The sequence below is a fragment of the Heliconius melpomene genome, chromosome 14 (assembly GCF_056956725.1).
Source record: "Heliconius melpomene rosina isolate 202511_hmr_F chromosome 14, ASM5695672v1, whole genome shotgun sequence".
Taxonomy (NCBI): domain Eukaryota; kingdom Metazoa; phylum Arthropoda; class Insecta; order Lepidoptera; family Nymphalidae; genus Heliconius; species Heliconius melpomene.
In genome coordinates this window covers 9,129,425-9,154,217 of record NC_140402.1, presented here as the reverse complement: position 1 = coordinate 9,154,217, position 24,793 = coordinate 9,129,425, and the positions used below count along the sequence as shown (strand labels likewise).

General features: G+C 34.1%; 2 protein-coding genes across 2 annotated transcripts; one reads left to right on the top strand and one right to left on the bottom strand.

Annotated features, from left to right (window-relative positions):
* Window positions 1–1,240: 1,240 nt before the first annotated feature.
* On the top strand, window positions 1,241–17,981 carry LOC146532324 (nose resistant to fluoxetine protein 6-like). Its single transcript, XM_085197254.1, has 13 exons — window positions 1,241–1,393; window positions 5,285–5,424; window positions 5,776–6,094; window positions 6,554–6,662; window positions 7,184–7,268; window positions 7,645–7,811; window positions 7,994–8,072; window positions 8,452–8,555; window positions 14,386–14,559; window positions 15,089–15,233; window positions 15,595–15,781; window positions 16,097–16,239; window positions 16,432–17,981. The coding sequence occupies exons 1-13, from the start codon at window positions 1,321–1,323 to the stop codon at window positions 16,591–16,593; spliced, it is 1,887 nt and encodes a 628-aa protein (XP_085053380.1). The 5' UTR covers window positions 1,241–1,320; the 3' UTR covers window positions 16,594–17,981.
* Window positions 17,723–22,859, bottom strand: LOC146532323 (nose resistant to fluoxetine protein 6-like). Its single transcript, XM_085197784.1, has 11 exons — window positions 22,850–22,859; window positions 22,548–22,659; window positions 22,236–22,320; window positions 21,615–21,781; window positions 21,234–21,312; window positions 20,901–21,004; window positions 20,204–20,377; window positions 19,940–20,090; window positions 19,230–19,416; window positions 18,290–18,432; window positions 17,723–17,908 (listed from the first exon to the last, which is right to left on the bottom strand). The coding sequence occupies exons 1-11, from the start codon at window positions 22,857–22,859 to the stop codon at window positions 17,723–17,725; spliced, it is 1,398 nt and encodes a 465-aa protein (XP_085053910.1).
* Window positions 22,860–24,793: the final 1,934 nt, after the last annotated feature.

Below are 24,793 nucleotides of genomic sequence, written 5' to 3'. Positions count from 1 at the left end.
TTTTTTTTTTATTTGAAAGGTGTAGCTTCCCGAATGGTCCCATTTTTTTTTTGGTCCATGTCTGACAATGGTATCCATGAGAAAATCACATAAGTCTTAAATTTGCATTATGCATGTGCGCGACTAATAGCCGAATAACTCAATGTCGCGCCAACCGATTTTGATGATTCTTTTTTTATTTGAAAGGATACACTTCAAGGATAATTTGGTGAAAGTTTGGTTAGGTTTCGATTATGGAATCCGGAGAAAATTGAGAAAGTTTGTTTTTTTTGGTCAAAAATTAATTATACTGTAATAGTTACAAGCAAAAACTTTTTAAATTGATGTCAGAAGTGAGATTCCTGATCGTTGCATTTCTTTTCAACCAATCTCAAAAAAGAGGATGTTCTCATTTTCAACCAACTTCAAAAAAGGGAGATTCCGAATTCACCCGAATACTTTTTATGTTTGTTCTTGTCAATATACCAAAATGTAACTTTGCACAAAAATAATACCTAATTAAATGAAGTTTTACATAGAACAATCACAACCACTCGTTGACAACCACTACCACCACCATCACCACTCGTTCAAGAAGCATCATTTTAAGATCTACCCATCACTAAAAATCGCAAAATAAATTAATTTTTAACAAAAACAAAAACCGACTTCTAACAACGAACTAAAAAGTGAAAAATAATTATATAAAGATTTTATAATTTTGAAGTCGGTGTCAAACTAATGCTACAACACCTTTACTACAATATCTAATTACTAAGCCTGTTTGTTTTACTTGGCACCGACTTCAAAATTACAAAATCTTTATATAATTATTTTTCACTTTTTAGTTCGTTGTTAGAAGTCGGTTTTTGTTTTTGTTAAAAATTAATTTATAAGTGATTTGTATTTTCAGTTTTTAATTTTTTACCAAAAACCTGGATGACACCTAAACAAGATGTAGGTACCTCAGTCCAGGCCCTAGGCTATCACCGTAGAAAAAATCATTATCTTTCGACAGGCAGACAGACGAAAATTCTGCTGAGTGATTTTTTAGCTAACTGTAAGTGTTGTTTAACGATGCCATTACCCTATATAGATATTGTTTTAACCGAATTTAGGTTTAATTTTAATGACCAAATCTCGAACACAGCGTCAGCCGGTCAACAGTCTCGTTTGAACTAAGCCCATTTGTTTATCCATCCTAACTATTCTAGAGTCAGTCAGTTTTTTTTTATAAAAAGGCTGTTATTTATTACGAAAGCTCGTCTATAGTTAGTTCAGTTAAGCGTTACCGTCTTTCTTAGTAGCTCGTCTCGTAGTACTGTAGATCTTAATGTCACGATGTGGTCGTGTAGTGTCGTATTTCTCCTTTTTATGTTAACAGAGGGTTTGTGTGTCATTTACTATTTAAATGGTGAGTGATAAAAAATGTTTGTTTTTAAAATGTAAGTCGAAAACTGTTTGTGGAAAATCTGGACTGATAAAAAAAAAGAAAATTACATAACCATTTAATTAACAATAAACCGCTACAGATATTTGATGAAAGGGTTGGAAATTATTTGAAATAATTAGAGTTATTTTTTTACGATTAGGAAAATATATAGTGCCTATGTGTAAATATGATAGACATGTTTGAAAATAAAATACAAATTATTGCAATGGATGGAATAATGATTTTAGACTTTAATGAAAGTGGTTCAAGTATTTAATACATATTATCTATATATATAAAAGGACTTGTCCTCACTGACTGAGGTAAGACGCACGCACAGCCGTAACCGATGTGCGTAGAAACGGGAAATTTGGACAGATGTTTACTTTCGTAATCTGGACATCCACTAAGAAGGGATTTTGAAAAATTTTAATCCTAAAGGGGTAAAATAGGGGCTCAAAGTTTGTATGGAAAAAAAATTAAATCGGCACCGATTGTTATAAAATTTTAAATTTAGATTTTTAAAAGTATTTAATTGAATACGTGTTTCATATTTTTCTAGAATTCTTCCCCTAAGGGTGCAAATAAGAGGATCAAAGTTTGTATGGACAAATTCTTAAATCGCCACCGATTTTTATAAAATTTGATATTTAGACTCTTAAAAATATTTAATTGAACATGTGTTTCATGGTTTTCTAGAATTCACCCCCTAAGGGTGCAAATAAGGGGTTGAAAGTTTATATGGAAAAATTCTTAAATCGCCACCGATTTTTATAAAATTTGAAATTTAGACTCTTAAAAATATTTCATCGAATACATGTTTCATGGGTTATTAGAATTCACCCATAAATACGCATGCGAAGCTGCGCGCGTCCGCTAGTATATAATATACGTATAAACGTTTCCCGCCTTTTCTCGTACCGTATGTCGCGGAACTCATCGCTGCGCACAGTCACGCTGCCAGAACGGGGAAAATAAAGTATAATTTATTATAACTTTATACGATACAAATGTAAGAAGAAAGTCTAAAAAGTGTAAATATACAAAACTAGCGGACGCGCGCAGCTTCGCTTGCGTATTTAGGGGTGAATTCTAATAACCCATGAAATATGTGTTCAATGAAATATTTTTAAGAGTCTAAATTTCAAATTTTATAAAAATCGGTGGCGATTTAAAGATTTATCCATACAAACTTTCAACCCCTTATTTGCACCCTTAGGGGGTGAATTCTAGAAAACCATGAAAGATATGTTCAATTAAATATTTTTAAGAGTCTAAATATCAAATTTTATAAAAGTCGGTGGCGATTTAAGAATTTTCCCATACAAACTTTCAACCCCTTCTTTGCACCCTTAGGGGAAGAATTCTAGAAAACGATGAAACACGTGTTCAATTAAATACTTTTAAAAATAAAAAATTAAAAATTTTATAAAAATCGGTGCCTATTAATTTTTTTTTCCATACAAACTTTGAACCCCTTTTTCACCCCTTTAGGGTTAAAATTTTTCAAAATCCCTTCTTAGTGGATGTCCAGAATATGAAAGTAAACATTTGTCCAAATTCCACGTTTCTACGCACAGTGGTTACGGCTGTGCGTGCGTCTTACCTCAGTCAGTGAGGACAAGTCCTTTTATATATATAGACTAGCGGACCCGGACGCGGCTACGCCTGCTTGAAATATAAGAATATAATTTCTATAGAAATATAATTTCAATCTAGATGAAATGCTTAAAGTGACTATTATATTTATTTTCATAAGGATGAATATCAAAATGACGCGGTAACGAACGCGGTCGCGTAGCGACGACGGTTGTTATTAACATGGCAGAATAAATTGCATGTCAAATTAGAAAGTATTTTAATTTATTAGTATATATGTGTAATGTAATATTATATAGCCTATAGCACTTCTGAAATATGCAGCTTTCATACAAAACAAAAACAAAGTAAATCGATCCAGTAGATCCAGAGATCTTAGCGTTCAAACAAACAAACAAACAAACAAACAAACAAACAAACAAACAAACAAACAAACAAACAAACAAACTCTTCCGCTTTATTATATTAGTATAGATTATATTATAATTACACTATCGTGGCATTACTGTAGTCATGGGTTAAACTTCTAGATACTACGAAATCTCTCTGATCATTTACGGACGAACGAGCGAAGCAGGTAAAAAAAAAACTAGTATACCATCATGGCCAAAATTCAGCACGTAATTTCGACGCTAGACAAGTTGTTTAATCATACAATAACTGCCAATATTTAAATAATAGATGCATTTTTTTTCCAATTTATCGATGTCACGTGGTTCGTTAAAATTGCATTCACCTTTTATTAAACTCACATTTATACATAATTTTCCTATTCATTTTATAAAAAAATATAATAAAAACTTGTAGTAATCCTTTGAGTTGTCGGATTTTGAGGCGGTTGCGACAGGTAGGACAGGTAGACAGGTAGGTGTAGTCGTGGGTTCGATTCATATTTGAGTTATTTTTTATTTATTTCCATTCCCACGCTCTGGCAGAATAAGCGCGGGGTTGAGTTGCGTCAATGAACACACAATGTCTCAAAATTTGGCAGGATGTCGTGATCGGAGTGCTTGAACACTACGCCTCCTCTGTCCCCTGTCACCATGCCATGCGTAATCTATATCCTATATAATTTAAATGTAGTAATATTTATCCTAATATTACTGCAAATGTTGCCTCACGTTTCCAACGGGAATCGAACCCACTACCAGGGCGAGTACAGTAAAACACTGTGCCACTGCGCCACGATGGGCTTATAAGCTAATGATATAAGATATTCTGTATATTGAGTAACTAAATAAAAACAATGTATATGATTAACATTACGTTTATTACATTATTAAATAATTCAATTTTGTTTGTATTTACATCTTATTTAGTTTTTATTTAACTTGCTCTAATCGCTGTATCCCATTCACAGCAGGGTAGGCAGAAGGAACCTCGTGTTAAAACACTCCGTTCCCAACTTTCCGCCAAATCTGCTGCAATCCGCAATACTACTTTCTAGAAGCATTGCGTATTGATTGGCGGAACTTAACACCGCGCTTTTGCCTCGGCACCAGAGCGAAGAATCGATCAAATCAACTTACCTTTGTGCCCTTACGCCACGACTGGCTTCTTAATAGACTTGGCTCTCTGGCTTAATATATAGGTGTCATAATTAAAGAAAATGTGGACATAGTGGCGTTGTATTTTCTATTTTTTTATCCTCTTCTATAAGTCTTAGCGTAGTCTGATATTGTCTTGAAGACATCCTTGACAAATTGACTATCGAACATAAAAATATTTTTAAATCGAATCAATAGTTTACGAGATTAGCCCGTCCAACCAAACAAACTCTCATCCTTTAAAATATTTGTAGGTATTATTATTATGTTTTTTGAATTACAATATTTACTATGGTTCATATAACTAGTGAAGAAAGGCGAACGTTGAATAGCAATTGAGCTACGTAACGCCAATTATTTACAATTTAGTAAATATGTTGTGTAATATAATTAGATATTCTTATGCGCGATGCAATTAACTGATCAGTAATGCGGAAAGACACAAGTTACTCCCGCGTATAACCCAGATACTCCGTTCCCCACTTTCACCTTATACTCAAGTGGCGGAACTTAACGCCGCGCTTTGCAATGGATATCAGAGCGATTAAAAAATCCAACTTCAAACCAAAGGTCACTTCATGATACTGGTACCTGTTTAGATACTATTTAACATCCGTTATTTTAATTGTTTGTGCCAACATGGTATAATGGCTGAGTGGATTTTTTTCACAGTCGTTAAAAAATAACCAGTTATTTAATGATTAATCTAAGAAACTTTTTATTTCAGACACAGAATATGCACGTATGCCACCAAAATATTCTCTCGATGATTACGATGATTGTGTACAACAGCCTGGTGGACGTTACTGCACCGTCGACTTCGAATTGGTCTCAGATAAGCCAAGTGAACTCTTAAATATGATACAGGTATTGGAAATTGTTAAAATTTGTTGTTAAAATTTTAAAATGCTGTCAGGATATTAAGGATAAGAAAAGGAAACGAGGCCAGCTGTGGTGCAATAATGCAACAGGTTGTAGTCTCGATTTCTTCTGGAGGCGGTGAAATATTATTGCTACGCTCTGGTGTCGCGGCAAAAGCACAGCGTTGAGTTCCTTCACTCAACACGCAATGCCTCCAGAATTCGAGTTTAGAATCCCATGCTTGGGCTTCGAATTGCGTGGAATTTTCTTAAGATTACTATAAATTTTTATTTACAATAAAAATATTTAATTCATGTATTTTTCAATTTTAATTAAGTAGTAATAATTTAATTTTAGGAATACTCTAAAGTAAAAGCAACGCACTTCAACCACACCAAATTAAAATATGGACTATGCATAGCGGGTAGATGTCAAAACTATACACAAAATATAACACCGGTGACAAAACACTCCTTCGAGGGATGCCTGAACGATTCTCTTTGGAAAAATTATGAATTAAAGACAAGAGTGACGCGTCTCAGCTGTTTTAGCCTAACTGATAATACTCAAGATATCGATGCTGGTGATTGGGTCGTGGGTCTTATTTTAGGGTTTATTTTAATGCTTAATGTTTTTGGAACTTTGTATGGGCTGTCTAAATCAGATAAATCAAAAGGTAATAAATATTTAATGACTTTTATAACAATAAAATATTTTTAAGCCAAAAGTGGCACCAGGGCACAAACGTGCAAAAGCGTTAGCTTGTCAGTTTGATTCCCACTCTAGGAAATGAAATAATTAATATTTTATAACGTTGAGTTTCTTCACTCACAGCGCAATGTCCCTAGAATTCGGCGAAAAGCAAGGAGTGGAAGTATCTTAACGGGACTAATGTGTTTTAACACTAGGTTCCCAGGTTATCTATATCTATATACTATAAAAATAACAAAAATATAATTTTTAAATTAGTCCGGCGTGAGAAGTGGTTCGTTCTCCATTAGGAGAATATGGTTAAATTTAAATAATTTTTATTTCCCGCTTCATTAGACAAAGCGAGTCGTTTATTTTCCACCACTCAACGCACGATCTGCCGAAAATTGTTTTGTTCAATTTTAATTAAAATGTTTTTCTTTAGATAATTCAGTACTGTTGTGCTTCTCAATTATTGAAAATTGGAAACGGTTGACTTATCAAGAAAGGCCTGATTCTCGCTTATATCACCTAAAGGGGCTAAATGGCATTAAGTAAGTTGTTAAAAAATATTTAAATAATGAAAATGTGTCAAATTTAGATCATTTGAACTTTGAGCTGGATGGCTTTTTATTATATTAAACCATAAAATTGTAACCTTCACATTGAAATAAGTGACTGTTTAATTATTTATATAGAACACCAACATAGCGAAAACTAACAAGCTTTAAAAATAAGAAATATAAATCTAAAAACAACATACAAAATGCAATCGCCATTACAGGTGTTGACGGTGTGCCAGTTTTACACCTATAACATAAATATCTTATAAATATCTTATATGTATGTGAAGTAAAAAAAATAAGTTATTTACAAATATATATACTGATAAACGACAAGTAAGAAATAATCACAAATTAACAATTAGCTTACGTGATCTCAAGGACTCCAATATTTTATCACGACATAAGGGCTGCTAATCAAAGAAAGTTTCAATGTCTACCTTTTTGGATATACTATTAAAATGTGTATTACACATACGGTGTTAATTAATTTATTTTTGTATTTATTTCAGGTCTATAATTCTCGTGGGCGTCGCAATGGCTCACTGTATTTATCCAATATTGATTGTATCGGAAAATTTGCACGGCTTAGAATTGGTACGATTTTTGCAATATTCATTTTTAGTTTAATCAGCTTCACTTCACAAGATACAAAATCTTGTACACAACAGGGTGGGCAGAGGGAATCTTGTGTTAAGACACTCTGTTCCCCATTCCGCCGAATTCTGAAACTGCGTGTTGAGTGGCGGGACTCTACGCCGCGCTTTGTCTCGAGACAATAATATTTAATAATATTTCATTTCCTCAAGAACCCACAACCATTAACAGTTGCACACTTAACCTGCGCCACGACTGGTCTCTAACATTTATTTTTTTTGTAATTAGATTTTAATGTATTCAGTTAATCCTTCTGGAGGTGGTGCTCCTTTATATTTATGTATATTTTATATTTATTATTTTTTATATTATACAGGCCTATTACAAATTGTCACAGTATATTTTACTCAATGGACCTTTAGCTATTCAAGCGTATCTAGTGATCTCAGGATTCCTGCTTGTCTACAAAGTGCTGATATATTCGGAAAAACACGAAGTAAATTGGTCTTTGGTGCCGAAAGGAATTATGTTAAGATATCTACGGTACGTGTAACATTTTATAGTTGTTGTCTAACAAAATTGGGAGAGCTCTTTAAGGCTATACTTAGATCGCAAGTCTCTGGTCTGGACTGCAAAGAATTACTCTGGAGGCACTGCTCTAACTTCTCGCCTTGCAGCGCGATGTGTGCATAGCGTGATATAAATATTATTTATTTTCATTTCAGTTTAACCCCGTCTTGGGCAGTTCTTATAGCGTTGTGGGCGACATGGTTGAGGTTTTTAGGACCCGGCCCGTTTTGGGAAGTAAGGATTCTTTTTAATCTATCTTACTTATCTATCTTAACTCATTTTTTACAGCTCCACTTTTTTCGCCGAATAGCAGGATAGACAGTGGGAGCCTAGTGTTAGGACACTTCGTTCCCAAATTTCCGCCACTGATGACATACTGGGTTGAGTAGCGGAACTTAACACCGCTCTTTGTCTTATGACCAGACTTGAGTAGGCATTGAAAATCCAATTGCGCCACTAATGACTTAATCAGAAAGGGCTGAAATAACGTGTTCCTCATTCTGACAAGACATTCTGTTGAGTTTCTTTTTAACTATTCTGCTTTATGAGAAAGATTGGTGATACTTAAACAATTTAAACAAATACTTAATTGTTATTTATGATCTTTTTTCAGTACACCGGAGCTCTAGATGCAGCAGACTGTCGTAGTAGATGGTGGGCAAGTTTTTTGTTTATTAATAACTACGTACCTAATTGGTCCTGTATGATGCATACATGGTGAGAAATATTTTTTTAAAGCTTCATTCTGTATTTTCCTGCATTTTCAGGTGAGCCAGAGCAAAGAAATGAAAATAATTAATTCCATATTCATTCAAATTGTACCCATCCAAATATTGTACATGTTCGATTTCATTAACCCTTTCAGGACCATAAGATTTTGAGAGGTATTGCAATCATTTTAACTGTTTAAAATAGTTAATTGCCGATCTAAAAAACATATTTTTAAATAAAAAAGTTAAAATTACTTTTACTTTTATGGGACACGGTTGTCCCTATGGTCGTAAGAGGTAACTTTTTATCATAGAAATCATCTTTATTATTATGTTAATTATAAATTAAATAGAGGTTTTAATAAAACTAATCGCTATTATTATTACATGTATTCTTATTTTTAAATGAAATGATATATTACTTTACCTAAATAATCAATTTACTAAACTTTACTGGTTATGAAAGTCAGCGCAACAATTTCTTTCATTTGTACAGTAGATATGAACTTTACAAATAGAACAAGTAATATTTGTACGGTTTTCCTCTTTTAATCTTGGTACAATTTACGCATCTCTTTCTGGCACTGGCCTTTTCCATTGGATGTAGTGGTAACTGGCGCTTTATAGACTTTCGTACGGCACTTGTTTTAGAAGTAAGAACATCTCTGTGTCTGGAAGTAAAGCAGTTGACTAAACTCCGAGCTACGACTTGTCTCAACTGTAGGCTGGTGAAAAGACTTCCTTCCAGTTTCTTTTCATTGTAAACTTATTGTTGAGAGCACTTTGAAACGATGTATTCTAATGTGTTATTATGGGCCTAATTATAAAATTTGCATATAAAAGCTCGATCAAAGTTTGAACTAGCCTTACTATTTCATTATTAAAAAAATGTTGATTTTTACGTATGTCTTCCAATCGAACCCGTCGCATAATATTTCATATAAAAGGTACCGCCATAAAAGGTGGTAAACATAGCCCATAACTAAATTCGTTCCAAGAAAAGCTTTCATCTCATCTATTTCAATTAAAATTTCCCGTCAATTTTGATCCGCGTATCGCACTGATTCTGTTACTATCATTTGAACTAAAATATAAATATTTGTTGTAGAAACAAATATATCAAAATGGGTCAAAATATTGTTTTCAGTATCTTGACAAATTTCCACCTTTCCATATTGATACTCTATATTTGAAAAAACATTCGGAATGTATGATCTCTTCCTTCACTTAAAATCAGGTTGACTGCTGCTTTGTTGTACTATGGTAGGATTTGTAGCAGAAGTTGAAGGCTAAGGTGATTTTCTTCTTATTTCTGGATGTTAACATCAAGTACGCCTTGGTCTTCATCCTGTGTCAATAGTTTTTGTTCTTCTTCGTCGAGCAGTAAATTGTCTTCAACGTCACTATTATCTCCCATCAAAATATGTCAAATTCCATCTTCCTTGAGTTCAAAAATTCCACGTCCCTTTCAAAACATAATCTGCAGTAGTAAAAATATATTATTGAGGGTATATTACCCATTATTATGACTTTTTTTGCAACGAACTTTAATATTGCTCAAAATATTTCCTTCATAGACCATAGGGACACTGCTGTCCCTGTAAATGGGAATGAGGCCCTCTACCGTAGCATTTGTCAAAGTCAAAGTCAAAGTCAAAGTCAAAATATCTTTATTCCATAAAAATGCTTAACATTTACTTGGACATGTCATAAAGTAGAAAAAAAAATGCAAATTAAAAATAACAAAAAAAAAATGTGCAATTTTGACTTGAAAAAAGCCCGTTCAAATGGTTGAGCTCATGAGAAGATACAGGCAAAGAAACTCATGGCCACTCTTTTTAAATGCCAACATTTGTTACAAATTACAATTAACAATTTTAACTTAGAAATAGAGCAACTCATTTCCAAACATCTTTATCGCGAACATAATCTTTAACAGAGTAATATGCTTTTTGGCAGAGCCTGTGCTTTACCACTTTTTTAAATTTGTTCAGTGATAAATTAACCATGTCGTTTGGAAGTTTGTTATAAAAGTGTATACTTTGACCTACGAATGAGTGAGACACTTTATGGAGCCTAGAGAAGGGCACAGCAAGCTTATTTTTATTTCTTAAATTATGTTGATGGAGGTCACTGTTTTTATTAAATTTATTAATATTTTTATGCACATATACTAAGTTATCGTAAATATATTGGGAGTGTAGTGTGAGGATGTTAAAGTCTTTGAATTTATTTCTTAGTGACTCCCGTGGACCCATTTTATAGACTGCTCGGACAGCCCGTTTTTGGAGCACAAAAATGGTATCTATGTCAGCGGCACTGCCCCAAAGTAATAGGCCGTAAGACATAATGCTATGAAAATAGCTGAAGTATACTAAACGCGCGGTGTCAACATCGGTCAGTTGACGAATCTTACGGACAGCATACGCTGCCGAACTAAGTCTACCAGATAAAGTTTCTATATGCGGACCCCATTGTTACTTAGCATCTAATGTTATACCTAAGAAAACAGTTTCATTAACTACTTTAAGTTCCTCATTGTTCATCAAAACCCTGGTTTCTACTTGTTGCACATTCCTAGTAAAGAACCTGATACATTTAGTTTTACTACTATTTAAAAGCAAGTTATTGACACTAAACCAGTGTAATATCCTAGAAAGAGCATTGTTTACATCGTCAATTTCCAATTGCCGTCTATTAACCTTAAAAACTAAAGATGTATCATCTGCAAACAACACTATTTCACAGATATCTCTCATAAGGTGAGGTAAGTCATTGATGTACAAAAGGAACAAAAACGGACCCAGAATAGAGCCTTGTGGCACCCCCAATGCTACAGGTGACCCGTGTGATAGTTTCCCGTTGACATTTACTTTTTGAATCCTATCACTTAAATAAGAAGTGAGAAGATCCAAAGCAATGCCTCTTATACCATAGTGGTGTAGCTTCCTGATAAGAGTTTTATGCTGCACACAGTCAAATGCTTTGGACAAGTCACAAAACACCCCAAAGGCATCACGTGACTCCTCCCAAGCCGCGAATACACTCTCTAATAATTTGACCCCAGCATCAGATGTTGACCTTCCACGAGTGAAACCAAATTGACCTGTGTGCAGTAATTTATTTTTATTAAAATAAGTAAGAAGCTGACTGAGTATCAGCTTTTCAAAAATTTTACTAAACGTAGGTAGTACTGAAATCGGTCTGAAATTTGTAGGGTCTTGCGTACTACCTGATTTAAACAATGGAGTTATTTTACTATATTTCATCAAATCAGGAAACACTCCACAATCAATACATCTATTAAAAATTGTAACTAAATCAGGAATCAAAATATCAATTAACTAGCGACCCTTTTGCGGCTTCGCCCGCTTTTACTACTGGATTATTCATATAATGTATGTTTGCAATGCACTTAAGATAATGTGAAAATTAATTAAACCCTAATGCAACCCGCATTTTCGTAGTTTCAATAAGGATTTTCCAATTGTTTTACACAGCGAGGATTTTTTAGTAGGTACCGTAATTTTAAATCTGTGCTACTAATCTTTTCAAGTACTTATTAAAATATATTTAAATTACTATTTTTAGATAGTTAAATGACATTAAATAATACATTCAACTTGAATTATCCAATACGTGCGAACGCATCTAAATCTTCGTTGCTATAGAGGCAGGCGGGTTTTTTTTTTCGAGCTTGTGGTTGATGCTGAAGAGGGTATTCTGTCCCTGATGAAAAGCAAGCACTACGTGGCTGCCTGTGAGGAAAATTAAATAGAATGCATCGGCCGGGAATTGAACCCGGGCTGCCCGCGTGGCAGGCGAGCATTCTACCACTGAACCACCGATGCGTGTAAGGCAGGCGGGCGCGGCGGACTCGCTTGTATAAGCATAACGTCGCGAGGCGCGTTTCGCAGCAAGGATTTTTTGATATTGTAACAACTTCTAAAGTACTTATTAAAATGAAAAACAGAAAAGACAGTTTTGATCTACATTAAATGGCCAACGTAACTAATATACTTATTTATATGAGAGTAAGGAATAAGTGAAACTTGACTCGATGCAGTTGATGAGTGAACGGCGTGATGTGTCAATAATTAAATGCGTTTTTCTCTAAAACTATTGCCAATTTCGAAATAGTTTAAAAAGCAAATTTTATCTTCGTTTAACGTAGAAATTTAATAAAGTATTTTAAAGGATAAGGATTGATACCATTATGGAAAAATATCCCTCACAATAAAAAATATATTGAAATTACTATTTTTAGACGGAAATATGATCACTACACGTTATTCTTAAAAGATACGAATATGCCATCGCGGACTTTTTTGTAGATCTTATTAAGAGGAATAATACTCCAGTACATTTTTTTCATGTAATATTTACCATCAAAGCAGCGCATGCGCCAAAGTGTCTCAGCGGGAGGACTTTATACACATTTATCGTATTTATGTTAATTTACATAAGAATGTACAAATAATAAACTATATATAAACCTTCCCTAAGAAATACTCGACCTAATGGTGAAAACCGCATCCAAATCCGTTGGGTGGTTTAGAAGAAGAAGAGTTAGAAAGTTCAGACAGACACAAAAAGCGACTTTGTTTTATAAGATATAGGAAGAATTTATGATATTAACTGAGACACCCCACAAGTCGGCTGTCTTTTTCATACTAATTGATTTGAAAGCTACACTAATGTCTGAATAATTTACATGACGGAAAACGAAACCATTATAAAATTCGGGAACATTGTCTTTAATTAACGATTCTGCAATAGTGGTAGAAGAACCTAGATCACTAATAGTGATATGGTCGCCCTTGCATGCTACTCTATGTCTTCTGTCTTACTATTTAGTTATGTGTTTGTTTATGTATGCAATAAAGAGTTTTATCTATCTATCTATCTATCGTTTGTTAGACTGACTGGGAAAGTAGAGAAAAACTTTTCAAATGCAATGGCCACTTCCAAATCGGAATCAACAATGTGACCGTCAATACTAAGTTTAAAATTAGAATCTTTCACTCTAGTTCTCCCAGTCTCGGCATTAACAACCTTCCAAGTGGCTTCAATTTTATTATTACTATTTCTGATTTTTGTTTTAATAAATAAAGATTTTGCAATTTTGCAAACACTTTTGAAAATTTTAGAGTAAGATTTTAAGTACTCTTTAAACTCTTCACCACTATTAAACTGTTTTTCATAATATAACATATACAGCGTCTCCCTACTCTTATAAATACCTGCTGTGGCCCAGTCTCCAAAGATAGGACTATCAGTAATTGTAATCTCTTTGGGAGTAAATATTGAATGAAATTTATTAATAAAAGAGTAAAAAAAAGAATTGTACAAAGAATTAGGAGGTAAAGTTATATCTAAAACTAGTAAATTAGTTAGTAAACGAACTCTCATACGTTCCAAACGACTAGCTGTGACAGGTACAAAAGCAATTTTTCTCTTAGCCACCTGTTTTTTCTTACTAGAGAATTCTACTAGCTGACCAGAGTGGTCAGAATCCAATTTATTAATAATGCTTTTGTAGCATGGAATAATGTCAGTAAATATGTTATCTATACAAGTACTAGTCGTAGGAGTTATTCTGGTTGGCTCCATAAATAAATTAAGTAAATTGTGTGACTTAAAAAGACTTAATAAATTTATGGTGGGACTTAAACTTAGACTTTTGCACTTAGATACTGTTCCATTGTATCATAATAGTGTATTAGAGTAGTTTCTTATTCAGTAATGAGAAATTTGTAATATCATCTAGATTTACTCATGCCTATATTAGAAAATGTTGTGCTCGTACAAATAATATTACTATACCTTGTTCACAGGTATCTAGCGGTAGATATGCAGCTATACATATTTGGCCTAATACTTTGTGTTTTATTGAAAAATCCAGGTAAAAGACGTATAGTTCTCACTGCTCTCTTTATAATTGGCCTGATTATACCAGCAGCACATATATACTTTCAGGATTTGGATGCCATTTTAATGATTAATTTGGAGTAAGTTTAAATTTCTATTTGTATTGATTTCCGCCACTTAACACCGCCACACAAAGTCTCGAAAACATGCTGGGAAGTGGAAACGTGATGATGTGCTATGAGATGGCCAAACGTCAACAGATGCACGTTTGGCATAATCCAAAGCAATATTAATGCCGACGCTGTTTTACGGCTACTAAATGTGGATATTACAGAAGAAGAATGAAAGAAAAAAATATTTTGTGGAGATAACAGCATAACATCGTCTGGCTATAAACTTGATGATTTTGACTTCGTTACCCTTTCGAGAAAATAATTTATTTTTTATTTCCCAGCCCTGGTAAACAGCCTTTTTCTACCTCATCTCAGCAATTAACTGGAACGGCAATCCGTTAAGGCGAGGGGCCTTAACGGATTGCCGTTCCAGTTTTAAATAGTAAATTCTTAGTCTTTCTATCATCTAACCAAAAAAACCGATTGTCGTTAGTGAAATTATATATGAAATAGACCTGTGATTTTTTAAAATTTATATTTATGTCATTTTTTCTAGAGACACTACGAAACTATTTATTGACGAACCTACTTTCAATGAAGTATACAGACGAGGTCATACGAACATAGCAAGCTATGTCATAGGACTAGCTTTAGGCTATTTGGTATGTGATTGGCAGAAGCAGAATATTGAAAAATATAAAGTAAGTGAATAAAATAATCAAAATTGGTTTTAAACTACATCCCGCATATAGCAGGGTGCCTACCCTGCTGTGTGCAGGAAAGAACCTAGTGTTAAGACACTCTGTTCCCCACTTTCCGTCGAAATCTGGAGGGGGAAGGAAATCGAGGCAAAGAGCGGCGTTGAGATCCACTACTACACGCAATGTCTCCAGATATCGGCGAAAATGGGGAACGGAGAAAGTGAATAGCAGATTCAAACTTAATTGAATTGTTTAAAGAGCATTAAGTCTCACTTTGATTTCTACCCAAAAAAAAAACGAACGAGCACTCGTCGAACAAAGCACCTAAATTAATTTTATAAATATTCTATTTATTTTCCAGAAATACCGCATCCTCTACTGGTTAACATTGCCTATAGTTATCGCCATATTACTGTCCGGCCGTATATTCTTCAGAGACGCGCCAAGAGATTCGGTGTACATACGGATGCTTTATGGAGCATTAGCGAAGCCAATCCTGGGATTTGTTGTCGCTGTTATAATCTGTGGTTCGATTTTAAAGTACGAAGGTAAGTTGACTGATGATTAAAGAATTATATGATTAAATTCGACATATTACATCAGTATTACAAGATAAAGCCGAGAGTGGAGTATCGTGACACTAGGTTCTCTGTGTTTACCCTGCTATACGCGAGATTGCTACATTCTGATGATGACATGAAAACAGATAAAAATGGTATTAAGCTCAATATATTATGCTTACCACTACGGAACCTTCATGGGCCGATCATATTTATTTTCATTCATTCATTTCAGATCAGATTTTTTAAATTTATAATTATAACTTTTTACCTAATAATCGGATTTTCTTTATCGATTTTAAGATTATTACCGCGGATTTTTGGAGTGGAAGGGATGGACTGTTCCTGGGCGTCTTTCCTATTGCGCCTTTTTGATACACTTCTGTTTGCTTTCCGTATATACATCACTACAAACTAAATTAAAAACTGTAGGACCTTATGATGTGGTGAGTGTTATAATGTTTGTTATTATTTTATAGTTGAGGTATCGTTCTTGATTTTTTTTTCTATTTTCGCTACTTACTCCTTTCGCCGTGTCCATTGTCATCAACCCGCACCTCCCAGGGTCCTTACGTAACCCTTCCCTGGCTTCCTATTTTACAACTGACTAAAATAATAACCTAATTATATTTTTTTAGTATCTCGTATCATTCTGGGTAGTAATCGCTATGTTTGCTCTTGCGGTACCCCTGTGGTTACTAGTCGAGTGTCCTTTCACTGAACTGACGAGAAGCAGATCGAAACCAAAGGAAAAGAAAAAAGTGGAAGAGAAGGTTAATAAGGCCTTTAGTATTAATTAATAGTATTGCAATAAAAATTTAAAAGATTATTATCACTTTACATTTCCAATTCGAATCGAATCGACTTTAAAATTAAGAAATATTTCTTTAATTAATTATTCTACCCCATAAGGTTGCTTAATGGTGCCATTACCCTATATAGGTTAATTATTGTAATGCATGAAGTAGTTTAGTCATTTCAATGAGAACTTTAAAAAGTATTTATTAAGTCAAAAAAGTATTTATTAAGTCAAAAAAGTATTTATTAAATCTATCAATTAGCTTCACGCTGTATTCCGCACACAGCAGTGTAGGCAGAGGGTACCTAGTGTTAAGACACTCCGTTCCCCATTTTCCGTCGAATTATGGAGACATCGTGTGTCGAGTAGTGGGGCTCAACACCGCGCCGCTAACAAAGCGAGGAAATGAAAATATTTCAATACATTTTGCATCTTAATACGTTTTTGAAAATACATATTATGTATGTTAAGCCTTTGCTGCATGAATTAATAAAGCGTTGAAAAACCGCTTTGTGGAAATTGGTTTTTTAGAATTATCAACTCACTAAACAACAAAAGAAAATTAATCTATGTCTATTTTGTTTTTTTTTACGGAGCCATGTATGGGCTCTTATGTACTAAGACAATAACTATTACAAACATAGAATTGAATGCAGCGAAACAAAGAATATCAACAAATATGGAATATTATAGAAAACATCATTACTAGGCATGGATTCCTTCACCAGGAATGGAATTAGTGAGATTTTTTCCGTAAAAACACGCGGGGTCCGTTCTGCCTGCTTGAAGCGAACGATGTTTAGATGTAAAGAACTGTCTCACTTTAGAGAGGATGCCAAGTTTCTTATTCAATTGAGCTTCAATGTAGCTTCCAAAGTTAAAAGTTGATGAGAAAGTAATAGCAAGAAGTTCAAGGTGGTCGTTTACCGGCGCCGATACCTTGTGTAACGAGGGAGATAACAACAAAAGTATATATATATTCTTTCAATAATTCATTAAAAATATATTTTAAACATAACACACACTATTTTAGTAATTTTCGACAATATTCACTAACTCACGTATTGTACGCGTCAATTGGTTTCTCTTAGAGAGTTATAGCAGCAAAATAATAATAAGAAAATTATTTTTTACAAATAAGTATTACTATCTATTCGTTCGTAATTTTCACAGTTGGTTTTTTCAATTTGCTTTTTCTCCTGCGGTGAGTTTGAAGTAATATATTTAGTGAGTTCTGTGAAGGGTGCTTCAACGAATAGCCATAGAGGGACCGCAGTCAACAGAGATATTGTTGTAACGCACGTTGCCATCAGAACCTGCGAGGAAGAAAAGTATGTGTTATTTGTTGTTAAGGAATATTCATTATAAATAAAGATGCTTGTAATTAGATTTCAATATTTTCATTAAAAAAGGCTTTCTTGATGCCGTGTAAACACGTGACTGACACAGCGACAGAGCGTGTAACTGTAAGCTTTCGACTATTGCGACTCCGATTCGCACTTTGGGAATAAAATATTTTCTTTTTTTTTTTCTCATAACAGGACAAAGTGTGGCGTTGAATTCCGCCAATCAAAACAAAATGTCTCGAAAATTTTGCGGTACGTTGGGAACAAACCGTCTTATCATCAGGTCCCCTCTGGCTACCTGGCTGTGTGCAAGACACAGCGTGAAGTTGATTTAAAAAAAGGAGTTCTTACCATATGATAAATAGTGATGTACAGCAAATGCGAGTGCATAGCTACGTGTATACGTAGATACGAAAAATGTATTATATACACACAGTATGACAACTTGCTCGGAACAGACCAAATTTTGCTTTCGAAAAATGTGCTGTAAATATCTAAAAAAGAAAGTAAAATACTTTATGTTCGACTCCCACTTTGGAGAATAAAATGCTTAATGTTTACATTTCTTCGCTCTAGTAACAGTAGTCTAGCAAACCGCGGCGTTGAGTTCCACCACTCAACACGCAATGCCTCGGAAATTCGGCGGCAAATAGGGAGTGGAGTTTCTTAACAAAAGGTTCCCTCTGACGGGTAGTCAGTGTTCGATATACGGGATACAGAAAAGCTAAGCTAAGCAAACAACCAAATAAATTTAAAATGTAGTCTGAAATTTCGTTAAAGTCTCTTCATTTAAACTATTATCTTTACCTACTATTTAAAAGTATATTACTCCGAGTACGCTTTTTGATGGTATCTAAATCGACCTGGAAACACTGCAGGTAGACCAGTCCACAGTTGCGTGGATCGTAGAAACAAGTTCCTACGAAACCACGCAGTAGTGTCTTATATTCAGATGATGTGGATGGTATTTGAGTTTGTGACAGTGACCCCAACGATGTGTGGGCGACCCGGTGGCCCTGTGGCCATTAGGTGTTTGGCGTGAAGTATTGTCTCGATCCTCAGTAACCGGTGTCTCAGACCAGATTTGATATCCAACCAAAGCTGTGACTTGCCACCGACTGGTACTACTGAGCTTGCAGAACCACGTAGGCAACAGCAGCGGCACAGCATAGCTATCATTTTTTAAATTTATTAATTTATCAATTTTATTAATTCATATAATTTTGACGTGCGCTTGCAATAGTCAATTTAAATTTTGATTTAAAATTGAAGACTATTAGTAACCACTTACTTTCTATTCTAAAAATCAATCCACAAATAAATATAGCCATTACAAATCCAAATAAGGGTTTTGCTAAGGTCGCATATATAACTCTTATATAGAGCGGTTCTTCTGGCGCATCTTGATAGAAGACACTCCCCGATATAACTATAGCAATGAGGAGAGGAAGCGAAGCCCAATGTATGATGCGGTAGTTCTGAAACAGTCATTTAAATCTTTAAATTTACATCAATGGAGTGTCTTAGCACCAGGATTCTTCATCATGCGCAGTATAGGCAGAGGGAATGTGGGAAATCGTGAAATTTAGTACATATAGTAGCGTAGGTAGGGAAGTATTACCTAGTGTTAAAATACTTCAATCTCCACTCACCATCCTATTTTCGTATCGTCGCGTTTGGAAATAGACTTTTTTTTAGCTTCACTCTGTGTCCCGCACATAACAGGGTAGGCAAAGAGAACCTGGGAACCTGGTTTTTAGACACTCCGTTCCCATTACAATACTTCCGTTCCCTACACTCTGTCGATTTCTCACCGCACTGTGCCAGAGTAAGGAAATGAAAATATTAAGCATTACATTTTCCGTCGCGCTTACGATCAGACCCTAGTGCTACGGGGCTACGATGGCGAAATTATTAGCGTGTTCAACGCACCGAACTCTTTAGATTTATAATATTAGTGTACATATGGAAAAGAACTGTATTCAAGATATAATATCATACCTTAAATAGATTCGTATCTATTTTCCTCTGCTGAAGTCCATAAACGATGTAGCCAAGTGCAATGCCAATTATGAAACTGGCAATATTAGTGTGACCAACCTTATACACCTCATTGAATGTGGGGTCAGTTTCGAATAAATATCGGGCTTCCCTAAAATAATAATTTCTTATTATAAATTATAATCTTCACTTCATTTTTATATATTTTTTTATTTTTTTTTGGGTTTCTTTTTCAATTCTAATCTAAATTATAAATATCCTTACCCAGGTGCTATAAGTAATAAAGCATCGAGATCTTTTAAATACGTAATTATTCCTGGAACCGCCATTCCTACTACAAAAATGGCAGCTAAAATAATCCTTTGATATCTAGATTTATTTAGTAAAACACACAAAACTAGTCCTAGACAGAACAGTTGCATGTCCACTGCTACGTACCTAAAATGAAAAAATAAAACAAAAATATATATAGTAGTCATACTTACGTATAAAATTATAGACTTATATTATGATAATTCTAATAATATTTTGGTAATTCCAAGTAGATTAACGCGCTTAACATTTAAATGTGTAATATTATTTGTTGTCCTTTATTTAAATTTTATTAATTTTGGAGGCCCTCGTGGCTCAGCGGCACAGATTTTGACTGTAAACACGATGGCTGTCGGTACGGAATTATTTTCATTTCACTTTTGTAAAAATACAAAGCCCGGCGTTGACTTCCGCCTCTCAACACATAATCTCTCGAATCAAAACTCAGTGACAAGAGGGGTTTTAAGTGTTTTAACACTACGTTCTCTCTACCTTACCTACTTTATGCGGGATACAGCGTGTTAAGGGTAGTTTACACTTTAGTATTTCCTCTGTGACACAAGGATGTTTGGTGGAAAATAAGTTAATAATAATACTATTTCGCATTGATTAAGAAAAGCTTAAAATAAAAAAAAATAGATAAAATTACCATCCGTGGAGCATACATTGTGAATTATAAACATAATTGTTCAAGTATAAGAGATTCAACCACCAGCGGTTTTGACAATCTGCCAGAGCGGGTTTTGCTGTTACCTAAATTTGAGAATAGCGTTATTAAAACATAATATAAAATAGAAGTAGTTCGTAGTTCAACGAGAGGTACAAATTCTAAAAATTTACAAATGTAAGGTTGCGATCGTTTATACTCATTTTGTACGAAATTAACTACATAATATAATTCCTAGCATATTTCCTTAGATTAGCGTGTTTAACCAAACAAACTCTTCATCTATATAATACTAGTATAGATTAAATAAATTACCTCCCATAAAGCTGATGGTCCTAAAAATTTCAGCCATGTAGCACTCAAAGCTATCACAACTGCGTATGCTGGAGTTAACCTGTTGAAGAAACATGAGTAAGGTTGATATAAATTACAAAACTTGTAAAAAAAGCAGCTTCATCCTTTTTTCCTTACAGTGGGATAGGCAAAGGCAACTTTTTAAGACATTCAGTTTCCCATCGTATTCGTCCAATTTTCAAGACATTGCATATTGAGAGGCGACATCGAGATAGGCTTATAGAGATCAAAATTTTGATCAGAGCGAGGAATTAAAAAGACTTTGTTTCCCTTAGTGGGAATAGAACCCACACCGTCGCACTTACAGTTAAACGACAACAAATAATACGTTAAAATCGTTACCTTAAATAACGCAGGAAAATACCCTTAGGAATAAAGCACCAAGTTATTTGGTGTTTTTCTGCGTATAGCCTCATTTTGTGAGCCAAGAGTAAACCTGATATAACTATATAAGCTTGTATTGCGGTCGAGCCGTTAAAGAACAGGTGAAGGGCTAAGCTGTGAAACATCTGAAAAAATATAAATGAATAATAAATTACAAAAAGATATATTACATTTTTAATGTGGTTCTATATTAAGAAAAAATTTTTTTTTATTATAATTATAATTTGGAATTATATTTATCTATACTTTTAATAAAATGATAACTGATCGGTGTCTGTAGATTTATAAATTTATTCTACAGAGTACCCTCTTCCCTAACCTTTTAGAGTCCCGGCTGAATAGAGCTGCCGGCCCGCTGCCATTACCCTTAAGTAATTCGTACTTCGTAGTGAATGCAAGTGCATTTAAAGTTATAATTATTTTCGCGACCAAAACACAAATCAACAATTTAAACCTTTTTTGTTTGTTTGTCTTTGTCTGTCCGGACTAAGCTTCGGAACAGCTGACCGATTATTATGGGACTAACACGCTAACCAATACTTAATAAATAATAGTATAGAACAAGCGGGTGGAGCTTACCTGTTCTAAGGCATGAGCATTTTTTATCGCCACCAAATATGCCCAAAATGAATGAACAATTATCACTCCGAACAGAATAATACACCTATGATAAAAGAAAAAGAATAAAGGATTCAAATGAATACAATCATATTAAAAACAATTCATTAGAAGCCAGTGCAGGTTTCTTATGCTTATGCGGCTAGACACTTTTAAGTTTACAGTAGCTTCAGTTCAGTGGCTTCGGCTTTGTGTTGTCTGTGAGTCACTCCGTAACAGATAGTTTTATATACATATTTAAGTGGATTTGTATGAAATATATTATAATGTTACCTAATGCCATCTATTCCTTCGAATTTTTGCAGTCTTGGCTCCGTACCCTGAGGTGGCGTTGTTAGCCGTTTCCAATTTCGTTTTAGTGAGAAACATAGTAAGAAGGCTTTGTCTAGAACAAATATTTTTATTTATAAAAGACTTAGGTGTATATTAGTATGTAAGTCTTGTTATGTTGCTTGTTATTTAAATTTCAATTAATATTTTTTTTCTTTAAATTTCTCACTCAGAGGAACGAATTATTTTCATTGCGCATTAACATACGATGTCTCCGACGATAAGGAAAAAGAGTTTCCTGGCACTAATCTCCATCTATCCTCTACATGTGGAGAGAATAAAATAAAAGGAATGAATAAAATATGAACGAATTCTCAAACTTACCCCCCGATTTATTCCAATATTCGTCGTATATACTTCCGATAATATTTAAAACAAATAATGACAGGAGGACAATAAAAACAATTACATCAGCTGCATCTATTTGGACATTGTTATCGGAATCATTGTAACAGACATAATTTTGAACTTTTGCTTTTAATTTATACATTTTCCACATAGTTTTGTTGAGGCATCCCTCAAGGGTGTACTGTGAGACCTCTGATTCATTTCGTATATACTGACAGTTATTTGTGACGCACAATCCGTATCTTAGTTTTGTGTGATTGTAATGCGTTATTAAATGTCGAGAATATTCCTGAAATTATAAACAAAGTTAAATAATAAAAATTGTGTAAATAATTTAAAAAGTACTGTTAATATTACAAAAATATTTTTATTGTCTAAATATTATAGAAAATTATTAACTATAAAGATAGGAAAAATACCTGTATGTTATGAAGAAGTTTATTCGGCTGGTCTGACACGAGGTCAAAGTTTATAGAGCAATACACGTTTTTAGGAGATAAAAAACAGTTTTCGTAATCGTCTATATGATACACGGGAGGCATTTGTCTGTATTCCGTATCTAAAATTTAAAATAAAAACCTTATTGACAATGTAAAACATTATTTGGGTTATGGAATCGATTTCCGCCCGAAGGAATGAATTAAATAATATTTTAATTTCCTCGCTCTGGTAACGTAGCAGATCGCGGCGTTGAGTTCCGAAGCTTAACACACAATGCCTCCAGACGACGTCCAGTGGGGGACAAAAGTGTCTTAATAGGAACCGAGTGTCTTAACACTATTATACTGGATGATGAAGCTACAGGTAGAAAATAAATAATATCTCACCATTCAAATTATAAATAACTGCATAACTGTGATGCACTAAGGAAATAATCAAATATAACGTAAATTTATACATTTTGATGTTTAGCCCTTTAAGTCTTAGTTTAAACCGGGTTTCTGCACATTATCTAAATATAAAATTAAGTTGTGAATATTGTAAAGAACTTGGCTCTATTAACAAATCAATGCAAATGTGAGTTTTACTGTATAAGTACAAGACTATATAACTATTGCCATTGCCATAAAATAGTTAAATTTAACTACTTGAGTTATTACTATAATAACACAATTAGGCTTATACAGGTGATTTAACCTTTAGATATGAAAAAAAAAAAATTAAAATATGTTATACTAGCATTTATTTTTTTCCGAATATAAGCCTTCGCGATTAAATTTATAAAAAAATGTTCATTATTATTATATTTTGTTATACAGTGTCGCGTCGTGGCGCAGGGGCACAAGCGTGCAAAAAAAAGGTTGCCCTTGTGGTTGCCCTGGTGGCAAAGCGCGGCGATAACTTCCGCCCCTCAACACGTTATGCCCCAAAAATTCAGCGGAAAGTGGGAAACGGAAGTGTCTTAATAAAGAACGGAGTGTCTTAACACTAGGTTCCCTGGTTCCGTCTGCCCAACGTACTGTATGCAAGATATAATGCAAAGCTAAAAAATATTTTTGTATTGATGATTCTATGATTCTCGTAACAAGACGGCGGCGTTAGGTTGCGTCACTCAACTTGAAAATTGTTGTTGATTAATTATCTCAAAAATTGAGCAGAAAAAGGGACAAGTGTCTGTACGTCAAGTCAGGTCGTGTCAGGCATTCTATAATTGTGTATATTTATCTTTTTTATTACCGTACAATTTCCTCCGTGTGTTTTCCACACAACGTGACATTGGCGAAATGAATTGTGCTCAACTGGCACGCTCGAAACGCCATATATCAAGAATTCAATTCAAAAGCTAAAGAAAAACTATATGTAGTAATGGTGACATTCAAGAGGATTACCAAAAAAAGGAA